The sequence below is a fragment of the Glossina fuscipes genome, unplaced genomic scaffold (genome assembly GCF_014805625.2).
Source record: "Glossina fuscipes isolate IAEA_lab_2018 unplaced genomic scaffold, Yale_Gfus_2 60510, whole genome shotgun sequence".
NCBI lineage: Eukaryota > Metazoa > Arthropoda > Insecta > Diptera > Glossinidae > Glossina > Glossina fuscipes.
Window position 1 is genome coordinate 35,682 of NW_024002876.1, and position 21,016 is coordinate 56,697.

Sequence of the window (21,016 nt, forward strand, 5' to 3'; positions counted from 1 at the left end):
AAATTTTTGTCAATACTTACAACACAATTGCAGTTTTTCCCAATCCCTATTAAAAATATGCTTATGTGCTAACAAACCTACATATTAAATAACTTATCTCTGGAAATAATGACCTATTTTATAACTTTTTCATTTAAAGTTGTTGTCTACAAACTTTAGGAATCAATAATGACATACGGGCGCATGGACACATCCGATTGCACTGCGTTTTGCATAAAATCGATTTTTGGGAAATAACTGCCCATGTATAGTGTGTTTTAATATGTTATTATTTAGTGTTCATATTAGAGTTTCTTTTTCAAGACACATATTTTTATGAAATGTGAGCAAGGCCAGGATGTATTATGAGTGGGTAGCTGTTGATAATAAATTAAGAACACGTCATGGACGTATAATTTGATACAAATTAGGCAAAGCTCGAAAATCTGTAACTACTTATTTAGCTTTATAAAAATTTGGAGTAAGTTTTGTTTCTTTTCGTCATGGAAGACTTATAAATTATATAGCGACTTCTATAGAAGGAATCCAATCTTGAGTTTAAAATTGAACGAAATATTTTAAAGATTTGGACCCTATATTATTTAACATGTATGGGTTTTTTTAGTTTATTTCTGTTACATATTACATTAGAGCTTAATTCAAATTTTGTCTCTACAATTAGTTAGTCTTCAGAGAATGTTAAGTATTCGACATTACAATTTCTATCATTAGCGGTCCATTATAAAATTTAAAACAAAATGTCACTGACTTCGTTGCCGAAGCAATTAAATTTTGAACTAATGCAGCGAAAAGCAGGTACTGATGGCTATATGATGACCGCTGAAAATTTATCACAATATCAGTACGACTCACTTAACAGTTCCCCCAAGTATTATCAGTTATTAAACGTAGCAGATGCCAATGATAGCGAGCTGCGTTACAATGCATCAGAACAAAAGCAACAATTTGAATCGCTTCTTTGTAATCAGAAGGACGCGAGCATCCAACATTCTAGTTTCCGCAACTTGCAATATATTCAACAGCACCAACCACAAGAAGAAAATCAATTCAGATCGCCCCAGCCATTTGTTTTAAACTCTTCATCAGGGTTGAGTTCGAATGCCTCCTGCGGTTATAATCGTTTTTCCCATGGAAACGAACTGTCCTCTGCACCTACGCAGCGGCACTTTTGCCAATTTTATAACACGCAACACCATTGCGATTACATCATCTCCGATTATATGGACAAGATAGCGACGCGTATAAGTATGCTTGAGACGGAATTGAAATTTGCCTGGCGTGGTTTGGATATGTTATCGACAGAATACAGTAAGATATGGTCACGCATGGAAAAATTGGAAAGCATATCCCTGGAACAACAGTCAGTGATAAATAATCTAATGGGCCTGATGGCTGTTAAAGAGCAACAAGAGAAAGTACAACATTTAGACCTGGTGGTGCATTCAACAAGCAGCCATTTAGACTATGAAAAAGATCTAATGACAGACGACTTTATAGCTTTTCTTGAACAGCAGCCAAAATTTTTAAGTCACGAACTGGGAAATGCAGTCAAAATAACTAATGATTTTGATACGCGCGGTGGGCAAGAGCGCCCTATCCCAGAACATCAAATCATGCGAAATGAAGTAGTTATTCTGAGTAATTTGTTAGAAGAGCAGCGAAAATTTCCAAAGGAACCTACTATATCTCCGCCGTTTACTGCAGACGATGTTAACTGTAAATCGCCTCACTTGAACTGTGACACAGCTGATGAATTTCCCGACTTAGGTGCTAAGCTACGCTCCAACAGAATAATTCCTACCATAAGTACGCCATCCCAACAAAGGACACAGGAAATCGACGGTGAGTTACCGCGTAAGATATGCTCTAACGCTGACTTGTATTTTTACGAGCACCAACCACAGTCTGAAGTATTAAAACATATTTTGAATAGACGATCCGTGAGTAACCGTACAATATCACTTGGTAGAGGACTAAATGATCAGACTTTTAAGACAACTACTCCTTCTAAAGAAATGACTCCTTTGTCAGGCCAGAAAAATACGGCTTCACAATTGCTAAACAGCAATATATTTCAAATAAATGAAATGGCTGATCACCAAAATGATTTAGAGCATCGAATGGGGACCGCTGCAATCGGGGAAGATGTAAATGAACAAATTAAGTTTTTTCGAGAAAACGTCTCTGAAGCAGGTGAGGCACATCACCAATCGAACCAAATCGATGATAAAAGTGGAGGAGGAGTGATGTCCTTGATACTAGCGAAAGACGTTACTAAAAATGATGAACACTTTTATAAGACTCTTAACGAAGCTTATCGCGAGAACAGTCTAGCGGTCGAATTCAGTAACATAGAACACCTCTTACAACGATCGGAGCAGCAACATGATCAATATCTTGTAGGTTTTTCATCATCATCGACGCGCACAAATTCAGCTCTTGATATGATACGGGAAGATAATGAAGATGAAATCAACAATGAAGACAAATCACGCATGGCAATTGATGTTGAATTTGCAGTGAAATGTAAAGACTTATTAAGTTCGACTCTATTACCAGTGCAACCTCCAATTACGACTACGGCGACATTGACCGCTTCGCCCAATAGAAAAGAGAGAGAGCACAAAAAACATAAAAAGAAGAAACACCATCATAAAAATGAAATGGAAATGTTGAATAATTTAAAGAGCGCCTTAGCTCACGCTGGAACTCAGGCAGGCACTAATTGTTTACATCAACCTAGTCAGTTGTCAATATATGATGACTCTGCCACTGGCTTAATTGTGTCAGCTCTGGGCTCAAGTGACCATAATTCAAAAGAAACTGGAAGGCCTTTGAATAAGGAGGATGGCTTCTCTAGTGATTGCTCTACAACTTCCTTCGCAATTCAAATAGCAAGCTTTGGTGGAAGCAACTATAATAAATGTGATGAAAGCGCTATAGATAGCATTGTAGACGTTTTGGTGTTGGAAATTAATAAAATTAATGATCTTGAAGTTCTTTCTGCCGAGCAGATTGATCGGCTACGTCGACTCATAATTTCTAAACATCTGTTTTTCGAAAAGCTTCAACAAGTAGATAAAAATCTTATTATGTTGCTTTTAAATCCGGTTACATTGTCGGAAGAAATGCACTCCTTAGATGGGGACAGTTTAAAAAAGTTTGAATTAGTTTTAAGAAAACTGGAGAAAAATATAGATACTTTAAAGAAATTAGTGGGCAACTCATTCGATAACTACAAACTCAAATGTGCCGGAAAAACCAAACAAACTCAGGCAACAAGGGAAACTTGCGTAGCCAAAAAAGATAGAAAAACAGTTCCTTTGTCGTATTCTCGCTCATCGTTATTAGTGAAAGGTGCCCCCTTTCGCTTCAACTTTGCTGACAATAGCGCCCAGCTGGAGGAAAACAACACAAACTTAAACGAACAACTAAAACAACTAGAAACTCAAGAAAAAGAAATGAATTTTAAAAAATACCAGCACAAACAAATCCCGAATGTTTTGACGGCCGAGGGCGTAGACGAGAGCTCACCCCATGAGCGTTTTTTATTAGAATCAACTCACAGTTATTGTGAAGAATTGAATCACACATCATCCAGTAATATTTACAACAATGACGAGTACATAAAATCGCTAAAGCGTAACTTGGAACGACATAATAGTATGTTATTCTTGCTACATTTACAAAATCCCGATCATCAAACTAAAATCGGGAATTATGCAGGTATTGAAATCGATAATATTTTAGACGACATTACGGAAGTACAGAGTCCCCCACCGCCCGCCCCCGATTTGGAAGTGTTTACTCCCGCCAATAATTCAGAGCATGACATTCAATACAAAAATAACACATACTCGAAATACAGCCGAAGCTACAACAGTTTGCCTTTACAAAATATTTCTGAAAGTAATAAAAACATCTCAATAAATCCATTCGTAATGGATTCTAGTTGCTTGATGCGAGAAAATGTTCCGGTAAGAACCATTTCGCCAAAGCATACGAAATCTGATTCGGGTCTCTCATCGATGAGTGGAGTTTCCAGTTGGGAGAAGTCACCAAACTCACCAATATCGGTTGCTCTAGTTAGCGATAGTAATCCATTTTTCACCAAGTACCAAAACATGAACGCAGAAATGTTTCATCTAGTAGCAAAAGAACATCCACAAACCGAAGAACTCCCTATGACTTCAATTATAGATGACATTGAACATTATAATCAAGTAGACGGAAACGATAAACCTTACACATTTACGGAAGAAAACCTCAACTACATACGAGAACTATCAAAAAATATGCCTATTTGCTCAGCTTACGAAAATAAATCTATGTTTCGGATTTTTGATCACGAAGTTTTAGAAGACCAACCAGACGTTCGAACAGTTGATGAAATGCTGGCTTGGGATCAACGGCAACAACAATTGGAACAGCGACGAACACCCGACTTGCTCAGAACTCAAGAGTCCAAGACTGCTAAGGACGAAGTAAGGTGTAAAATTGTAACAGGATTTGAGCCGATACCTAAACTAACCAATCTTCAAAACAGACAACGGCAACTGACAGATCGTCTCGTTTATTATCCTACATCGAATCTCATAGCAGACGCTAACAACCATTTTAAATTGGAATATCTGGGTGCAAACATTGCTATGACAGCCGCAGAAAATCATGAACAACCTCAGCTGGATAACTTAAATGGTACATTGGCAGAAAATAAAGATGTTACACTTGGACGTAAACGTCCCTATAGTGTTTGCATGCCTCCATTAAGAACTAAATCTTCAAATAATGATCACGTAGTACACACTAGCTTAGCAATAGTTAGCATATTGTCCGGTAATGAAAACCATAACAGTAAGCATCCGCGAATGTGGAGTAAAATCAGCAATATTCTAACCGACAATTTTAGATTTAAACGCTCAACACGTTATAATCGCTCGCAGTCATTACCTTCCGGGGATTGTGAAACCCAACGACCCAAGGTACGTTTGCGTGGCCAGGCCGGCTCATATCCGTCTGTAGTGTCCAATGCATTAGATCGTCATATACATTCAAGCAATAGAGATAGAAATACAATGGTCTTACATTCAGTAAATGGCACAGCTACCAAGACTACTTCCAGACATAAAAAGCGAAGCTCATTCACGACAACTATGAACAACTTTATGCAAAAAGCGAAGACATACAGACGGAGCAGCTTTGGCTTGCGCCACGGAATTAGTCTTTCCGATCCTGAAGTTGATTTGCCAAGTTTTACATCATCGGATAATGATGACTCCATAGCAAGCGATTATGGAAGTGATCGTTTAAATACAGTCACTCCCGAAGTAGAACACAATGTGAATACCGAGTGTCCTAAGAAAATAGACGAATCAACACACGGGATTGAAAAACTAGCCGAGGAAGGAGTTGAACTTCTCGAAACAAAAATGGGAAACATTGAATCTAATTTATCAGAAAGTGAGCAACAAGGAATAAATGCGATAATAGGCAAGGAAGCTGAAAACAGATCCGTTTCAATGCAAGCAAAATGCATGCAAAGTTCAACAGAAGTTTTCTTGTACATAGAAAATATGAGGTCAGCAACAACAAAAATGTCCGAAGCGCAAACCATAGTACCGCCGCCAACTACATATGTGGAAATTATCTCCAATAATATTAGCGACAACAACAAAGTTAAGGATAAAAATTTGTCTGATAACTATGTCTGTCAAGGTTTTCCTTCAAACGCAGTTAATAATGCACGTCACTTACAAAAGGAAAATTCACTTTTTATTGACGATAATAATATACCTTGTTCGCCTGGTGTTGATACTAATAACAGCAGCAGCGAAAATAATAACATTTTCCACGCAAGCGTCGATAATAATACCGTCGCCGTAAATAAAAGTATTACAAGTGGTCGTCTTTTAGCATCCCAATCCCTTGAAATACCAGCGCTTAGCAATTCCCGGGAGGACGACGACAATCGTAGCCAACACTCATATCGCACATTTTCATCGTCTCGTCGACAAAGTACCGAAGATAGTATTGACACAGACGATGAATACTTTTGCTATGAACTAAGACAGTTAGATGAATTAGAAAGGCAGCAAAAATTAGAAATGCAGAAACAACAGCTGCAAAAGAAAAATTCAGACTCTCAAAATGTTGCAAACCAGCAACTTTTTAATCAAATTGATCAATTGAATAATAGTGAAGATTTAGTAATAAAAGAGTATCAGCCAAACGAGGAAGTAAAAGCTCTTATGAGTCAGGTTCTACAGGAGTTACAATTTATTGTTAAGCTTCATCCAGAAGCCAGGCAACAATTTAACCGTACATCGCTTAATGAACGCAGCTGTAACATACGGTTCTCTCACATTCACGAGAAACACACCAAAGTTGCAGACATTCACAGTGCCTGGCAAGATATTAACGGGGATGATACGTTAACTGTTTTTAATGAAGATAAAGAAATAAAAACCGTAAGTTCTCAAAACGTTACCAGCGATTCTCGTGTGCTACATGAAGAAATTACTGAGCAAATTCCAGAAACAATTCCTCGAAGTGACCAAGAGAACCGCCAGCAACAAAAACAACAGCGATTGCAGAATGAAAAAGCACCTCAAAAGCGCTATAAAAAGCGCCGAGGCATGAAACGTTCTAATATGACGGGTGAAAACATGTTTGAAAGCGGGGGCAATGAACATCAGCCATTTTCCTCTAGTTCGTCTTTATCATCCGATGATGACGGTAAACTCCTACATATTGCAGAATATAAAGCACCCAAATCTTGCATTAAAGCTCTTGAAAATCAAAAGGACGATATAAAACCAACGTCCGTAAGATCAATGGATCAATTTAGTGATCAAGAAATGCCCTTTGAAAATATTGTTGTGGATGAAAAAGACTGCATAAATGAAACTGAATGGTTAGATACCGAAAAGCCATTACAGAGCCTTTCATCCGGCGCTACATCTGGACCAGATACACCAACCGAATTGAGCGATGTTGTAGACGAGAATGACAAACAACCATGCCGAATTGCTCCTAATTACAAAGCATTTAAAAAAAATAAAATGTTTGAAAACTCTACAGGCGATCAATCTAATGGTATTGAACCAATAACAGCGTTAGAAAATACCAAAGGTACTCTGCATACTAAAGAATTTGATTATTGCGATGATACTGCAGCTGAAATTGTTACCGATCTTGTCAAGTCAACAACACAAGAAACCGTCGACATATCTTCTCCAGTTCAGTCTTCACACGTAACAAATGAAACGAAAAACGATTTTGCAATAAGCATTGCAATAACGGATGACAATACGAAAATAGAATCTAAAACAGAAATAATTATATCACCAAGTTTATGCGGTGATATTGGTGAAATGGCCATCATAAACGAAACGAAATCGGTCAAAAAAAGTGTGAACACAGAATTGTGTACTGACCAATCCGGTAACGGTAATTTAAGTAGTAGCAAATGGAAGTTATTAAAAACTTTAAAGGAACGTAAACTAGAAGAGAAAAATAATCAGGAAAAAATGAAAGAAGACGAATTGAATAAACAACGGGACAAGGTAAGTCACAGAAATTAATCACTAACAAGAATTATAATTAATAAAATTATATCCTCACTCCTTTGTGAACATGGATGTTTGCAGCTGATTAATATAGCACAGCTTAGATTACTTATCCCTTAGTTTCTTTATAGTACACAGCAACTCCTTTTTTCTAATGCTGTTTCTGTACTTCCTATCACTTGTGGTACAAGTGAATTAAGTTTCTTGGGATGTATGTAACATTCAAATCGACTTTAGATAGGCCCACCTTTCATTATAACGATAAAAATTCCGAATTGTTATCTGAAGCGATTTAAACTTATCTGTTCGACTGAAGAGAAAAACTTTGATCGGATGGCCAACTTTTTTCAACCTCCTACTGTATAAGCGTTTCTATGAAAAGTAAGCTTTTTACATGGCATCAAAGTCTAATTTTTAGTACTTTGAATGAGTGAAAGTGAACAAGTAACAAATCACAAGATCTTTCAAAAGAAAATTATATTTGGTATATTTGAACTATGTGAATTTAGGTTTCTGTGTGTCACATTTTATGATCAGCTGTGCCTGTCCATAACGTTTTTATTTGTCTATAAACTCACTTTCTAGCCCTAATATCTATTATTTAGTTTATGAATAGTAATATGATATGAGATTAAATTGTTTAACCGCGTTATTTCCATATATGAAGAAACAAAAGATTAAACATTGTTATACTTATACCAACCACGAAGGAAGCTATATCTATTCACTTTCGTCGCAAGTAAACGCAAACTGTGTAAGCATGATTTTAGAAACAGCAACATTGTGCAATAGGAAACCGATATTGCGAGGATTTGCCAAATATTATTTGAAGACTAAAATTTTTTCCGATTTCTCTGATAAAACTACCAAACGCTGGTAAAACCGAACAGAGTTTAACAAGTCGCTATGAATTCTGCTTCACACCTTTAAGAGAGTGCCACAGGGAGCTAATTGAAAGCATCTTTTACGTAAACTATAGTATGGTCTTAACTTTATTCAATTTAAATTATTTCTCATTCTTAAACAAGCGAATGATACATTGCTACTTTCGACCTCTAATGCGACGTATTTAAAGCATGTAATTTTTCAGAAATCTTTGATAACATTTTATTATACGAAATATTTTTGAGGAATAACGCCACTATAATAACCTAAAAAAAGAAGTTTTGTGACGATTTTTTTGGATGGATGGCAAGATGGCAGTTTAATAATATTAGGGTAGGTTATTAAGCATACTTTAAAATATTAAAAAAAAATATATTAATTAGGAGGACTACTAAAAAATCGTAGCATCTCAATCATTCTTTTGAGGCATATGTACTTGACAGAGTCCTGCGCTCCGCAGTGTAACTGATGCAAATTTGAATTTAAAAAAAAAAGAAGAAAATCAATTAATCTACATACCTATAATTGATGAAACCTATAGAATGCTTTAAAAATAATGATTTTAGTGTGACTGGCAAATATTTAATCCAATAAGTTCAATTTTTGTCTAAGTTCAATTTTTTGTAGTAAAAACTACATTAACTTGTCGCACATCTGCTAATCTTTTACCTTTTGTATTTTTTTTTCTTTAAGCTAAGATGATTTTACCATTAATACATAAAAACATTTATTGCAAACATATTTACATGCAACATTAAAAAGTCTTATTTGAATAATTTTGCCGTTCCTAATGTATTGTAAAAAGTGCGAATGAAAACGATGAAACTTTTTGAAATTATATTCCATGGCGTTTCTAGAAACCGTTTTCTGAAAAAAACGCACTTAATGTTTAGGCATGTACTGATATTCATTTTCTGCTTTTCTTATTATTATTATTATTATTTTAATTTTAGACTAATGAATTGAATTCTTAGACTAAAAAAAGAGACATTGAGCACTAGCAACACAGGCTATCGGCTTTTCTTAAATATTACTTTTGTAAAACGAACTTCCTTTGCTACAGGTGTGGGCTCTATTTCTATTCTTACTCTGACTGGGATTAATAGTTGTTGACATAATTTGCTCACGCACACTTAAGCTTAATCATTAAACGTTTCTATACAGTGCATAATCTGTCTGGAAATCTCCTAACTAATATGAATTGTACGTCCTGCTGTAATACAAATGCATTGGAAAAATCTGATCGGTTAATTTCGTATTGATTATGTAAAGATTTGGCTCGCGTGCAGGTTTTGTAGGTGCGAGGTGTTGGTTATGGTATGGTTATGGTATGTCGTCCTTCAAAACTCTAGATCCTACTGAAAATTGCGGTTTGCCAGTTGAAAAATCGTTTTATTCGCAAGGCGTCCGAGAGAAAAGCCGTGATCCTCAGCTTCCTTTTCTAATAACTTGAAAAATTCATTGTTCTTTCTGAGTCGTCTCTCTAGAATTATCAAAATGTTTAGGGTTTGAAGTCTAAAGTCCGCTCATTTCAACTTAGCTGCGAATTTTTAGTCGAATGTTTATCGAAACTTGGGTGAACACTCTAAACTCTTCCTTATTAATTTTAGGGTTTAAAAAACGACCAACTTAATGCGATCGGTGATGGCATTATTTTCGGCCTTGGACGTTGAACTATTCATGTGATAGTTGCTCATAGCAATATTTTTATAACATGTTCTTGTATCTCTTCAAATTAGTACACATAAACACCCCTTTTTTATTCTTATAATTTCGAGTTTTTTTTGCTAAATTCTTTAACTTAACTCTGTTAATATTGACTTTTTTCCCTTTACCCGTATCAAATAAATGCCATGATAAGCAAAAAATTACTTAATAAAGTCTTATAATGTCATACAGGTGTTGCTACTGTCGACGAAACCATATGATATTTAAATTGAGTCAGTTCTCGATAGACTTTGGTTTTGTAAGAGAATGGGAAAATCTGAATTTCAGGCGTCTTATCAAATTTTGATGTTTCAGTTAGAGAAATATGGCCACTGTAATTATTCATTATTGTTCGAAACTCAATGATTTCGGATTCGTAATTATCTAGGACAATAACAAAAAATGGTATTCCTTCCAATTAGGTATTTAAATTTAAATTTAGTTTCTACATTATTATACCTCACAACTTTTGTGGTGAACTTTATACTACTTGTGGTTTTGTGCTTCATACGGGCTTTTCTTTTTTTTTCTAAATTACATATATAACTTTCAATCTATAAAAATAATAGGTAAATGTTCAGTATGAGAAAAATAACAGAAGCTTTTATCCTTAAAAAAAAAAAACAATATTGGAATAGAGATATGATGTTTAAAGAAAAAAAAAAAAACGGGAAATTTGGTAGAAATGATTTGTTTTTTGATGAATCTTCCGGGTCATCATGAGCAGTTTTGTTCCTAACGAACTACGGCGCATTTACAATTACGCCGGAGGTTGTAGATTCATATTTTTGGAGCATTTTAATATTAGAGTTACTGGCAGTTGGTAGGTAACTCTTGTATAAATTGCATTTATTTCTTAGATTAAACTGAGATTTTGCACGGGTTAGCCGTAAGAGTCTACTGATTTTTAAGACAAGTTTTTGTCATTTAGCTTTAATATGATATTTCCATGCTAATCTTTGGTCAATAGGTAAGCCAAGGTAGTTTAGACAGTCGTAGGTAGGGATATTATTACCATTCAAAAATAACGAAGGACAAGAACCCTTATTTAATGTAAACGTAATGTGCGTAGACTTTTCAGCATTTATTTTGATATTCCATTTGTTCAGCCAAATTGAAATTTTGTTGAGATGAAGATTGCATTTAAAATTTTGTCAGCGATCGGAAAATCTGAAAAAATATTGAAAATTACATAAAATACTGGACTTAGACACTTCCCTGTTCTCCATTGGTTTTATTGTTACTTGTGTAACAATACTTGTTACTTGTATAACAATAAAGCCATAGGTCTAGTGCCTAGTGACATATATACATGCCATCCACTAGACCAATGGAATCCCCAGTCATTTTGACGTTGAGATTGAATGACCCAGCACGGGGAGAATTGAAGTGCTAACGACTAGTAAATATTGTTTTCGAACAAATAAATATAAATTACCTTCATTATCTCTATAAAAGCAAGATGTCGCCTGAAAAAAAAGAGTTGACGTTATCCACTATATTCCCAAAATCATTTGCGAAGAGATTAAACAGTAAGGAACACAAAATGTGGGTCCTGCGGTGCACCAAACATGGTCTCAGCGAGGGGAAAGTTAGAGCCATTCACAGAAACAAATTGCTTTCGATCCGAAATACACGACCACATACGTTTACAAGCACTCCGGGAAAAGTTGAATTTATCATATCAATTTGTTAAGAAGCATAGCGTATGGGCACTATCAAATGCTTTTGTTAGATCGAGAGCGACAGAAACACACCAGATAACAACGTTGATGTTATCCCTAATGAACTTCGTGACGGGGATGAAAAGTTACGAGGTGCAACGCCCAGGCCGAAAGCCAAACTGGGCATTATTGTTATTCAAGAATGAATCAAGTTATTTCATCATGATATGCTTCGTAACTTTGGAGAGGCTGGGAAAGATGTTAATCGGGTCGAAGATTGTTATGTGCAAAAGAGAAACCGTGCTTAAGCATGGTTCTTATTCGAGCTATTTTCCACTCCTTGGGATATTTGGAGGTCATTAGTACCCCCAGTATCTTTTAGTACCATTGTTTAGATATGTGGGGAAAGATTAACTTAACAAGTTCGATAGATACTTCATCAAACCTAACCGAGGTAGATGTTATTTTGCAAACAACACGATAAAGAATGTTTTCATCCACATTCTCGAATTAGAAAGAGAAATCTCTATCTCTAAATTTATTGAAAAATTGTGGGGACATTTAGTTGATTTAGCACAAAAAATTCATTAATAACTTTTCCATATATCTCTTTGGGTTATTTCTACTACTTCCCAATATATCTTTGTTACGGATCATGTGTCACATTTGCTTGGAGTTTGTATTTCCGAAGAAGTTAGCGCGCGCTTTATTGCTTTCCTTCTTCATTACATACTTCACGCTAATAATAGATTCACCAATCTATAGCTTCAAGGAACCGAAGATTTTGCTCATAGGCAATGTCTCTGAGGGTTAAGAGAACCATTAGCAGATGAATGTTTAAAATCAGAGATAAGAGGTTGTTCAGTATACTGGTTGCAAAGCCAAACTGGAAGTCCACGCAATTTAAAAAACATATTTGACTAAAATCAAACCACGATGATAATCTCGAGAAGAGCCAAAGACTGGAACGACAATTTCCAAAGATTGGGCTTTTTTTCTAGCTCATCCTCTACTACTTTCATGGCCGCTTGCAAGTCATTAATGTGCGACTTAATCTTCTACTCGAATTAGATTCCTACATTCTTAATCTACCTGTCCATGCTGTGACAGAACTCTTAAAACCCTATATTGAATTTTCGGGTGCTTTTCTGCAGAAACAGTTAGACATGCTCGAACAGTGCCAACTGCACAGATCACCACAATACACGCAAGGAAAATAAGAAAATGAAGCACGGCAATGTGATAAGTTTACGGGGAATTGTCAGAATTTAAGCACAAAACAACAAAAAAGAAACTGCAATTTATATACGGCAATAAAGAGTATCCAAGAAATAATGAACTTGGAATGGATCACGGTACACAAATAAATAAATGTCTAGAAAAATGCACTTTCTTAAAAACTTAAAGTACCTGAATTTGTTAGACATGAAAGCCAGTCGTTTTTCTGGATGTTTTGGCCCAAGAATCAGCCCTGTAGAAAATGGATTCAATCGGCCCATTCATCAAAAATACTTGAAAGTATATGATCATCGATAATCGCTGAGGATTCTTAATTGTTGCGAGAAGTTTGTATCGGATGGAGTAATTTTTTGAACCCTCTTCCATGTAAACGTTTCCATCAAAAGTGAGTTTTTATATGACAAAAAGGTTTAATTATTATTATTGTATGGTGAAAATTGTTCCGTAATAGTAATTATACATAGCAATTTACCTTACCAAGTTTCGACTCCGTAAGTCGATTTTTTGAAGTACGCCCTATACGTTCTAATGAAAAATAAGCGTTTATATGGCGAAAATGTCGAATTTTTAATATTTTATTATGGAAATTGATTCATAAGAGTAATTTGATCAAAAATTTAACCGTAGTTGATGAAAATTTTTCCATAGTATCTAGCACATAGGATACAGCTTTTAGACCCCGCCGTATAAGCATGCATGTTTGCTTTTTTTATGGCGAAAGCAGGTGGAAATAAAAAAGTAGTTAGTAAATTAAGTTGGCTAAATTTGGATCACGTCAATTAAAGTTACGGGCACCGTCCTGTATGAACGCTTCTCTAAAAAGAATGGCTTTGCTTGAAAATGATATATAATTACCACGAAAATGAATACGAATAACTTTATTACTAAAAGGACTGCAGAGAATTTAATGGCCGACTTTGTTCAACTGTAAAATTTTCACTTCTTTTTATGCACAATTTTTTCTGATTCTATTACAATATTCGTCCCCTTGTCTCCTTTGACCGTTTATAACGTTTGTGCAGACGTATTTTTTTAATATTTTAATCAAAGTCTGTTTAGTAAACTCCTACGGCGTTACTGCATATTCCGAAAAACTGAGAAAAAAGAAAAGTTTATAACTGCCTTTATCACTCTGTTTTATAATTAACCATGTACATCAGAGTTTACTTTGGTCGTAGTTATAGTGAGTGCTCAGGTGATTGCACACGTCAACTATATGGTGGCCGCACCCTTCCCGTTTCTTTCTCTTTCCTGACTTCCTTCTGACGAAAAAAATTACGTTTTCGTTATTTTGATGGAACTAGATCTGCGTCCTGAGCTCTCGTTGCTATAGACTGTACAGGTTAAAGAATTTATTACCCTATTTGAAGGTGGTCTGGATCAAGAGTCAGTCTACTATGTTTCCTCTATCAGGTTGGTATTGCAATTTGCACTTATATCCGCTGAGAATTGCCCGCCATCGGTTTCAATTCTGATTGGTACTTTCATTACTTAAAATATTTGTCAGTGGTTGGTGATGTGTATACACGTAGATTTCCTCTGATTCGTAAAGGTAATTACATAAAGGGTTTAGTGAGCGTATTGTAGCTAAAGGTTTTTCTTGTTTGTAGCATAACATTTCTTTGCATTATTTAGAGTGTGACATAGAAAGGTTATTGGTCGCCTTTCCTAAGACAAAATTGCTTCGGCAGCGAAATTGTAAACGGCTACAGTGAGTTTGAAGTCTTTGCCAAAATTGGCATGGCTTCATTCAATTTTATTCAAGGTCAAACTCTTTCTAGATAACTGAAGTATTCCAGCTCTTTTTTCCCCAATTTTACGGTCATGTTTCGAGAAGTATGGAAAACATAACAAAGTCCTTAGCGAGCAAAGTCAGTGAGTGATTTTGGTGCTGGAAAGTCTGCAATTGGTTGAACTTTTTTGATTTTGTTTGGTTACTTCTTTTCCTAATATAAAACCTAAAAATTTGGTTTCTTGTTGTAGAAATTCGTCTTCGAGCTGAACTTTCAGGTATAAAAAACTAGAAAACGTGATAAAATTAAAAAATTAACTTTTTTATTGCTTGAAAATAGTTGCGCGTTTGAGAGGCTATTTTAATATTGTGCAGACTAAATTTGCTGAAAACGTTTTTTGCCTATAATAAGTCTTCTTATGTATTATATATGTTGGTATGTTATGTATTATTTATGTTGGACATAACTTTGATGAAGATTTAATATTACTTACTTAGCCAAAACTCTTAGATATATATGTATAACTCATATCGAGCTATGATCGGCCCATATTCTGAATAATGTTGCTCTAATTATTTGACAAGCTTTTGGATGTTCGCTTCGACTTAATAGTACACGTTCAGTTCTTATGCACTTGAAAAGATTTAAACAGAACACGCAAAACAAACGCTACCAATTTTTGAGATAGATAGATAAAAGTAGATGTTCGTTTTCAGCAGCCGATGTTTGCCTTTTACAGGTCGACCACCTGCCAAGTACGACAATTAGGAATTCGTTTTGGCGCTTTTGATTTCTGTATCGAACAGTTGCTACAATCTTTTGACTAAATTTCCAGTTTCTTCGTTCATTTCATTCGTTCGCCATCTATTCTCTTAATACTTTCTGCTTTTCTCTTATTAGTTTTTTTAACATATATATATATATCAGCTAAATATATTCTATCTAAGAATTAACAAACTGAATTAGTTCTTTTAAATTTTCTTTACACTTTAGTTCTCTAAAATTCGTAATAGCAGTTTTATTATAAGCTGTGCTTTCTGCTGATATAACCATTTCTAAAAGTACAGCAGCGCTCTCTTCTCTGTTTCTCTCTTATATTAATTGGTATTTTTGTTCTATCACGCTCTTCCTCAGCTTTGGCAAAATGCAATCCTTCACCTGTGGCACCCAAATGAAGTACTAACTGAAATTCGATTTTTTCTCGATTCTTTTTTTTTCAATTTTTTCTCAATTTTTCTCTACAATTATATAATTTTATTTAACATTATTTTTAATTTGTTCTTTATAACTAATGGTATTCCATGCTATAGATTCAAAGCGGGAGTCACATTTTCTTTTATTTCAATAGCAAAACTTGTTGTAACAATTCAGCTTTTGACAAATATGCCTATGTTTGACCAACTTGTCTCCATGGGAACTGTAATTAGTTGGCTCTAATAGTCTGTAAAGAGCAAAGTTCCAGAGTTTTGGTTTTCTAAATCAATTCGTACGATTGTGCCCTTACTTTTCTATGCTGCGATTGGCTCGTGCGTTGTCTACATTTAAGTTTGAAGTAAACTATCAAGAAGAGTACAACAACAAACTTAAGTTTATCTACTAATTCACTTCCAGTTATGCCTGGACACTTAATCACTATGACCAAACTGTACCTTAATTATTCATATTTTTATTTCCGTCATACATTCTTGTATATTATAATTGGTTTATATATTTTTTGCCCTTACAGCTAAGCGATGTCTCATAGTGACCACAAGTATTAGAAAGTAACGAATTTGAAAAGCGTTTGTCCATTCCGTTTGGCCCACTTCATTCCGTATTTAGTTTTCAACCTCGTGGGTTATTGTATATAATACCTTTCACAGATGTCTAAGTATCTCGGACCCAATATATTTAGGGCACATTTTACTCTTTCCAAGTGTAACTAAGTTTTTGACATACTCAATCGCCAAAACGTTAGATATGGCACTTCTACCAAATTTAAATTTTACATGATTTTTCCTTACTCCATCCATAAAATTTAGAGACTTCATTAACATATTACATTATATATTATTACTAATCTGTATTGCCAGATTTTTCTCTTTTTGAGTTCTGTTTCATTGCTGGTTTTTCCATACATAACGTCTTTCGCTTCTTTTCGTGTTATGTCATCCACCAATTTTTTTCCCACTGTGATTGTTGAAATTGCGGATTAACCAGCTTAACGCAATTTCTGCGTTATACATTGTGTGTAGCTCACGAACTGACAAAATAAAATTGATCGTGTGTACATGAATGTAGTTGAATAAGTAGCTTGCGGTGAGCTGTGCGTTAACGGGAGTTTTTGGCAAACTTCTAAGACGACAGTGCACCGAATGCATTTTCGATTGTCCTCATTAGGTTCTCCCCTAGAGGAAACGCTGCATCGCCCTCAAAAAATAAACTACGAAGACCCGAGGTGATGAGTTTAGTTTCAGGCAGCTGTAATCAACCTTGCTACCGTCCAATGTCAAGTGCAGTAAAAGTGTAGTTCGTATCACACTCTGCTGGCAGAATTATTGAGTGGGTGCCTGAATGAACGAGTATATTGCAAAATATTTGTAAGCGGAGCAACAGGTTACCTTTGTAGTTGGGAGGATGCACAATGTTAAAGTGTTTTCCATCTATAGCGCTAACGCAGTGTGGAAGATTCCAAATGTTTTTGAAATAAGACGCGATACGCTCCCACTCAGATTTGTTTGACATAGACGAACGGAACAAGAACACCCCATAAGACGTGATAACTGTCTGACACATCCATCATGAGCCAACTATCTGCAAACAACCCAAAGTAAATGTTTTTTGGAGTTACGATTATAACAAATAACAAATTTTGAGCAGTTTTAAGAACAATCTGCATTAAGTAGGCCTATACGAAGATGTTCCCCGTCAAATTTAGAGGAAATTTAAATATTTCAGGACACATGCGAACATTCTTTTTAAATTTCTTGGCGTCAAAAATAATACATAGAGACGAAGGCGGTCAAAAATAACCCATTTTCATACTTACGGGAATGACGATAATGCTCGCCTATCATTCTTATTACATAATCCAAATAATTAAATCGTCACTGTTAATTTTCTTTTGTCGATAAAATGTTTTCTTATAAGCCTATTAATTATTGCTACTTCACTGTAAATATTATATTATTAACTATAGTCCGAACTTACCAGTAATAATTGATATCGTCTTCTCCTTGTAAGAATATATTAGTTTTAATAAAGGAAATTATATTTTAAAGAAATTGTTCCCTCTATTAATTTTGTATTTCTTCTTACGCGTTTACGACAACAAATGCTAGCCAAATGGGCCGGAAACAACGCACAAGCATTGTGTTCAGCACTTTAAGCTGCCCTTTCCCTCCGAGGAACCCCTACATCCTCTTACAAGTCCCCGTGATACTTACAAAGTTTTTAACTACCACATAATTGCTGATAATACGTGCATTACAAATACACGTACTGTTTTTCGCTGTAGTTTCCCATACGTTCACTAGATTCCACTCGATCTCTATCACACTTAGTATCTTTAATTCCTCCTTCAAAAAGGCAACTACTTTCATCTTTTCTCTAACGCGGAAAATTAGCTCACGTACCAGTGCTAAAATGGATGGATTTGTTCACTGCAAAATATATATTCGGTTAACTTTTATCCCAATTGTAATTAGCGACTGCAGTCGTCATCATCGCTGCGATAGGTCCCAAACCACAATTAACCCGCTCCACTCGACCATTAACCTGGCGTGGTCCCATTACAATCTTGACTAAGAAAAACCTAAAAATTTTCGGAGGTAAATGCACTGAGTCTATCTGAAATTATCACCGATAGTTCACTATAAGAATTAAAATGCGACATTGAAGATCTACAAACTTCGCTGAAATTTATAGTAGTGGCCGCGTAAAGACGAACAAATTTCAAAAATCACCAGGAAGACGCTTTTATTCTTGGTTTCCTGTAATGTAAACGATCCAAAATCATTCATATGCACTCTCAAGAGACATATTTTCTTCGCAATGCTATATATTAAACCCTCACGCTTGCCTCCTTCAACGAAAATGCAATTCACTTTAGGTATTTACTGATAAGATATGATCTTCTCTCTCAATCCAAGAAACCAATACCATTTGAACATCATTTCCGATACTATATCGCAAATCGTAATCCCTTTTGATACCTAGCAAGTGTAAGAAGTCAAAAAGTAAATTTTAAACCGAAAATATATGGTATTTACATGCACACATTTTACTCCTTTCATTTCTCTTTCTTCTTTTCTTCTTTCATGTTTCCGTTTGATTAACTGCAACTCTCCTTTTGTTGTTTTACATCATAGGCAATCTCGATTATCCACGATCATTTATTCTCTCGCGAGAATATTTCAAATTCTCTCTAAGGAGAATATTTCAAATCTTTTCTCATTTGTTCTTATAATATTTTCAATTTTAAAATTAATTTAAAAATTGCTTTGACTTCCGATTACCAATCTCGATTTTCTTTTAATTAATTGTTAATTTCAGTTTAAATATCGAACTCTCATGTATGCATTACACTTTAACTGTTATTTTGCGTGGTCTGTCTGTTTCTGCTATCTCATCTTCAACGTAACTTTTATTTTTGTCTTTTGATATTGTTTCGCTTACGAATTCCACGTATTAAATTCGCAGAAAATGGCGAATAATTTTCAATTTTATTTTGATAGTTCGTGCGTTAAGCAAAAAGCAGTCATGATGTTCAGCACTCTATTTGGTATTTGATGGACTTCTTACCTTCTAAGTGCTAAGTTTACGCTAATAATGACGTTGATACGGTTACAAAAATAACATTGGCTGATTTAAGTTTTCATAAAAATTAGTCGATTTTCTGACAAAACAAATTCTAAAGAAATGAAAAACAAGCACGCATCCTTGCACCCGGCGGCTGAGGAAAGATTACCAACAGCTGGCAGAAAATTTCACGGGAAAACGGATTAAAAATTTCGCAATGAATTTAGCTAATGGTAACTTGCCTCTAAAGGGGTATATAAACAATATATTTTTGCAAGTTAGTCGAGAGAGTCGAGTCAAGAAAGTTGAATTGCAATATTCGAACGGACAAGACCAAAACGAGAATTGAAGCATTGTAGATATAAGTTCCTATACATAATTTGTAAGTAGATCTCCTAACAACTGTGAATATTATAAATATCTTAAAAATCACAACTCAGCGGTGCGATCTTAACCTCAAAAGAAGTTGAATAAAAAATGTAAAACCACGAAAGACGATTTGCGTTACAATATATTCTGCATTTTGTGCCTCTTGTTGTCAAACCACTCTATTACCTTTACTGGGATACAAGGTAAATTACGTTTGTGTAGAAGTACACACAATTCAGAAGGAAATGATTTATAATAAAGTTTGTCTGCCGCTCTGTCCGTCTGATAATTGTCTATGTATTTTTACGTTTAAACTGCAGTTCGCAGTTTTTTAAACATTTTGATGCAATTTATCACATGTGTTTGGCCCAAGAAGACACGCTATTGAAAATAAGAGATGCATTTTCAACTAAAACGCTTATGATGTATAGAGACGAAATCTTTCGACTACCGAAGATTAAACATCAATTAACCATCAAAAACTGCTTCCAGATCATTAAACGATGACATCTACAGCAAAGTATCATGGCTTAACCTATAATTGAAAGTGTTGAAAGGCCCTCTACTGAAACACAAATTTTAAAATCCTTTATACTCAACGACATGCATTTACCTTACACCTCGAAACAAATAAACGTAAATCAAGTTTCAGGCGGCGGAAACCTTCAAAGTTAGGAATACAACAGCTCAACATCATCTGAACAAATTAATACACCCGAATGTTGAATTATATTAGACGAATCATTTATAAAAAGAAAGGAAAATGGAACCAGCATGGGCCCTTTGCGGGCCGCCGGATTTTATTTATTTAGTTCAATAAAAATTCATTGCAAAAATTTCAATCAGCGATGATAATAAAGTACATATCATACATAAAATTTCTATGACGCGACTCTTAGTAAACTTCGCAAGACACTTAAAAAGCTATGGTAAATATTTTGTAATTGTAACTGTAAGGCTCAAAGAGTTAAGATGATGTGAGAATTATTCAAAATGTTGCGACAAATGTATGCGTATAGCCTACCCAATTCTGTTTTATTGATTGTGCCCTTGTAATTTATTTATTAGCGTG

General features: G+C 35.0%; 1 protein-coding gene across 7 annotated transcripts in view; it reads left to right on the forward strand.

Annotated features, from left to right (window-relative positions):
- LOC119643365 overlaps window positions 1–21,016 on the forward strand; it is a 141,506-nt gene that overhangs the window by 17,343 nt on the left and 103,147 nt on the right. For 3 of the 7 annotated variants that reach the window (XM_038042712.1, XM_038042713.1, XM_038042714.1), the window contains exon 1: window positions 688–7,565. The exons of the other annotated variants lie outside the window; for them this stretch is intronic. In XM_038042712.1, the coding sequence (XP_037898640.1) occupies window positions 738–7,565 (6,828 nt within the window). In that variant the 5' untranslated portion in view covers window positions 688–737. Of the gene's footprint in view, window positions 1–687; window positions 7,566–21,016 lie in introns of those variants that run through there. 7 annotated transcript variants of the gene reach the window in all.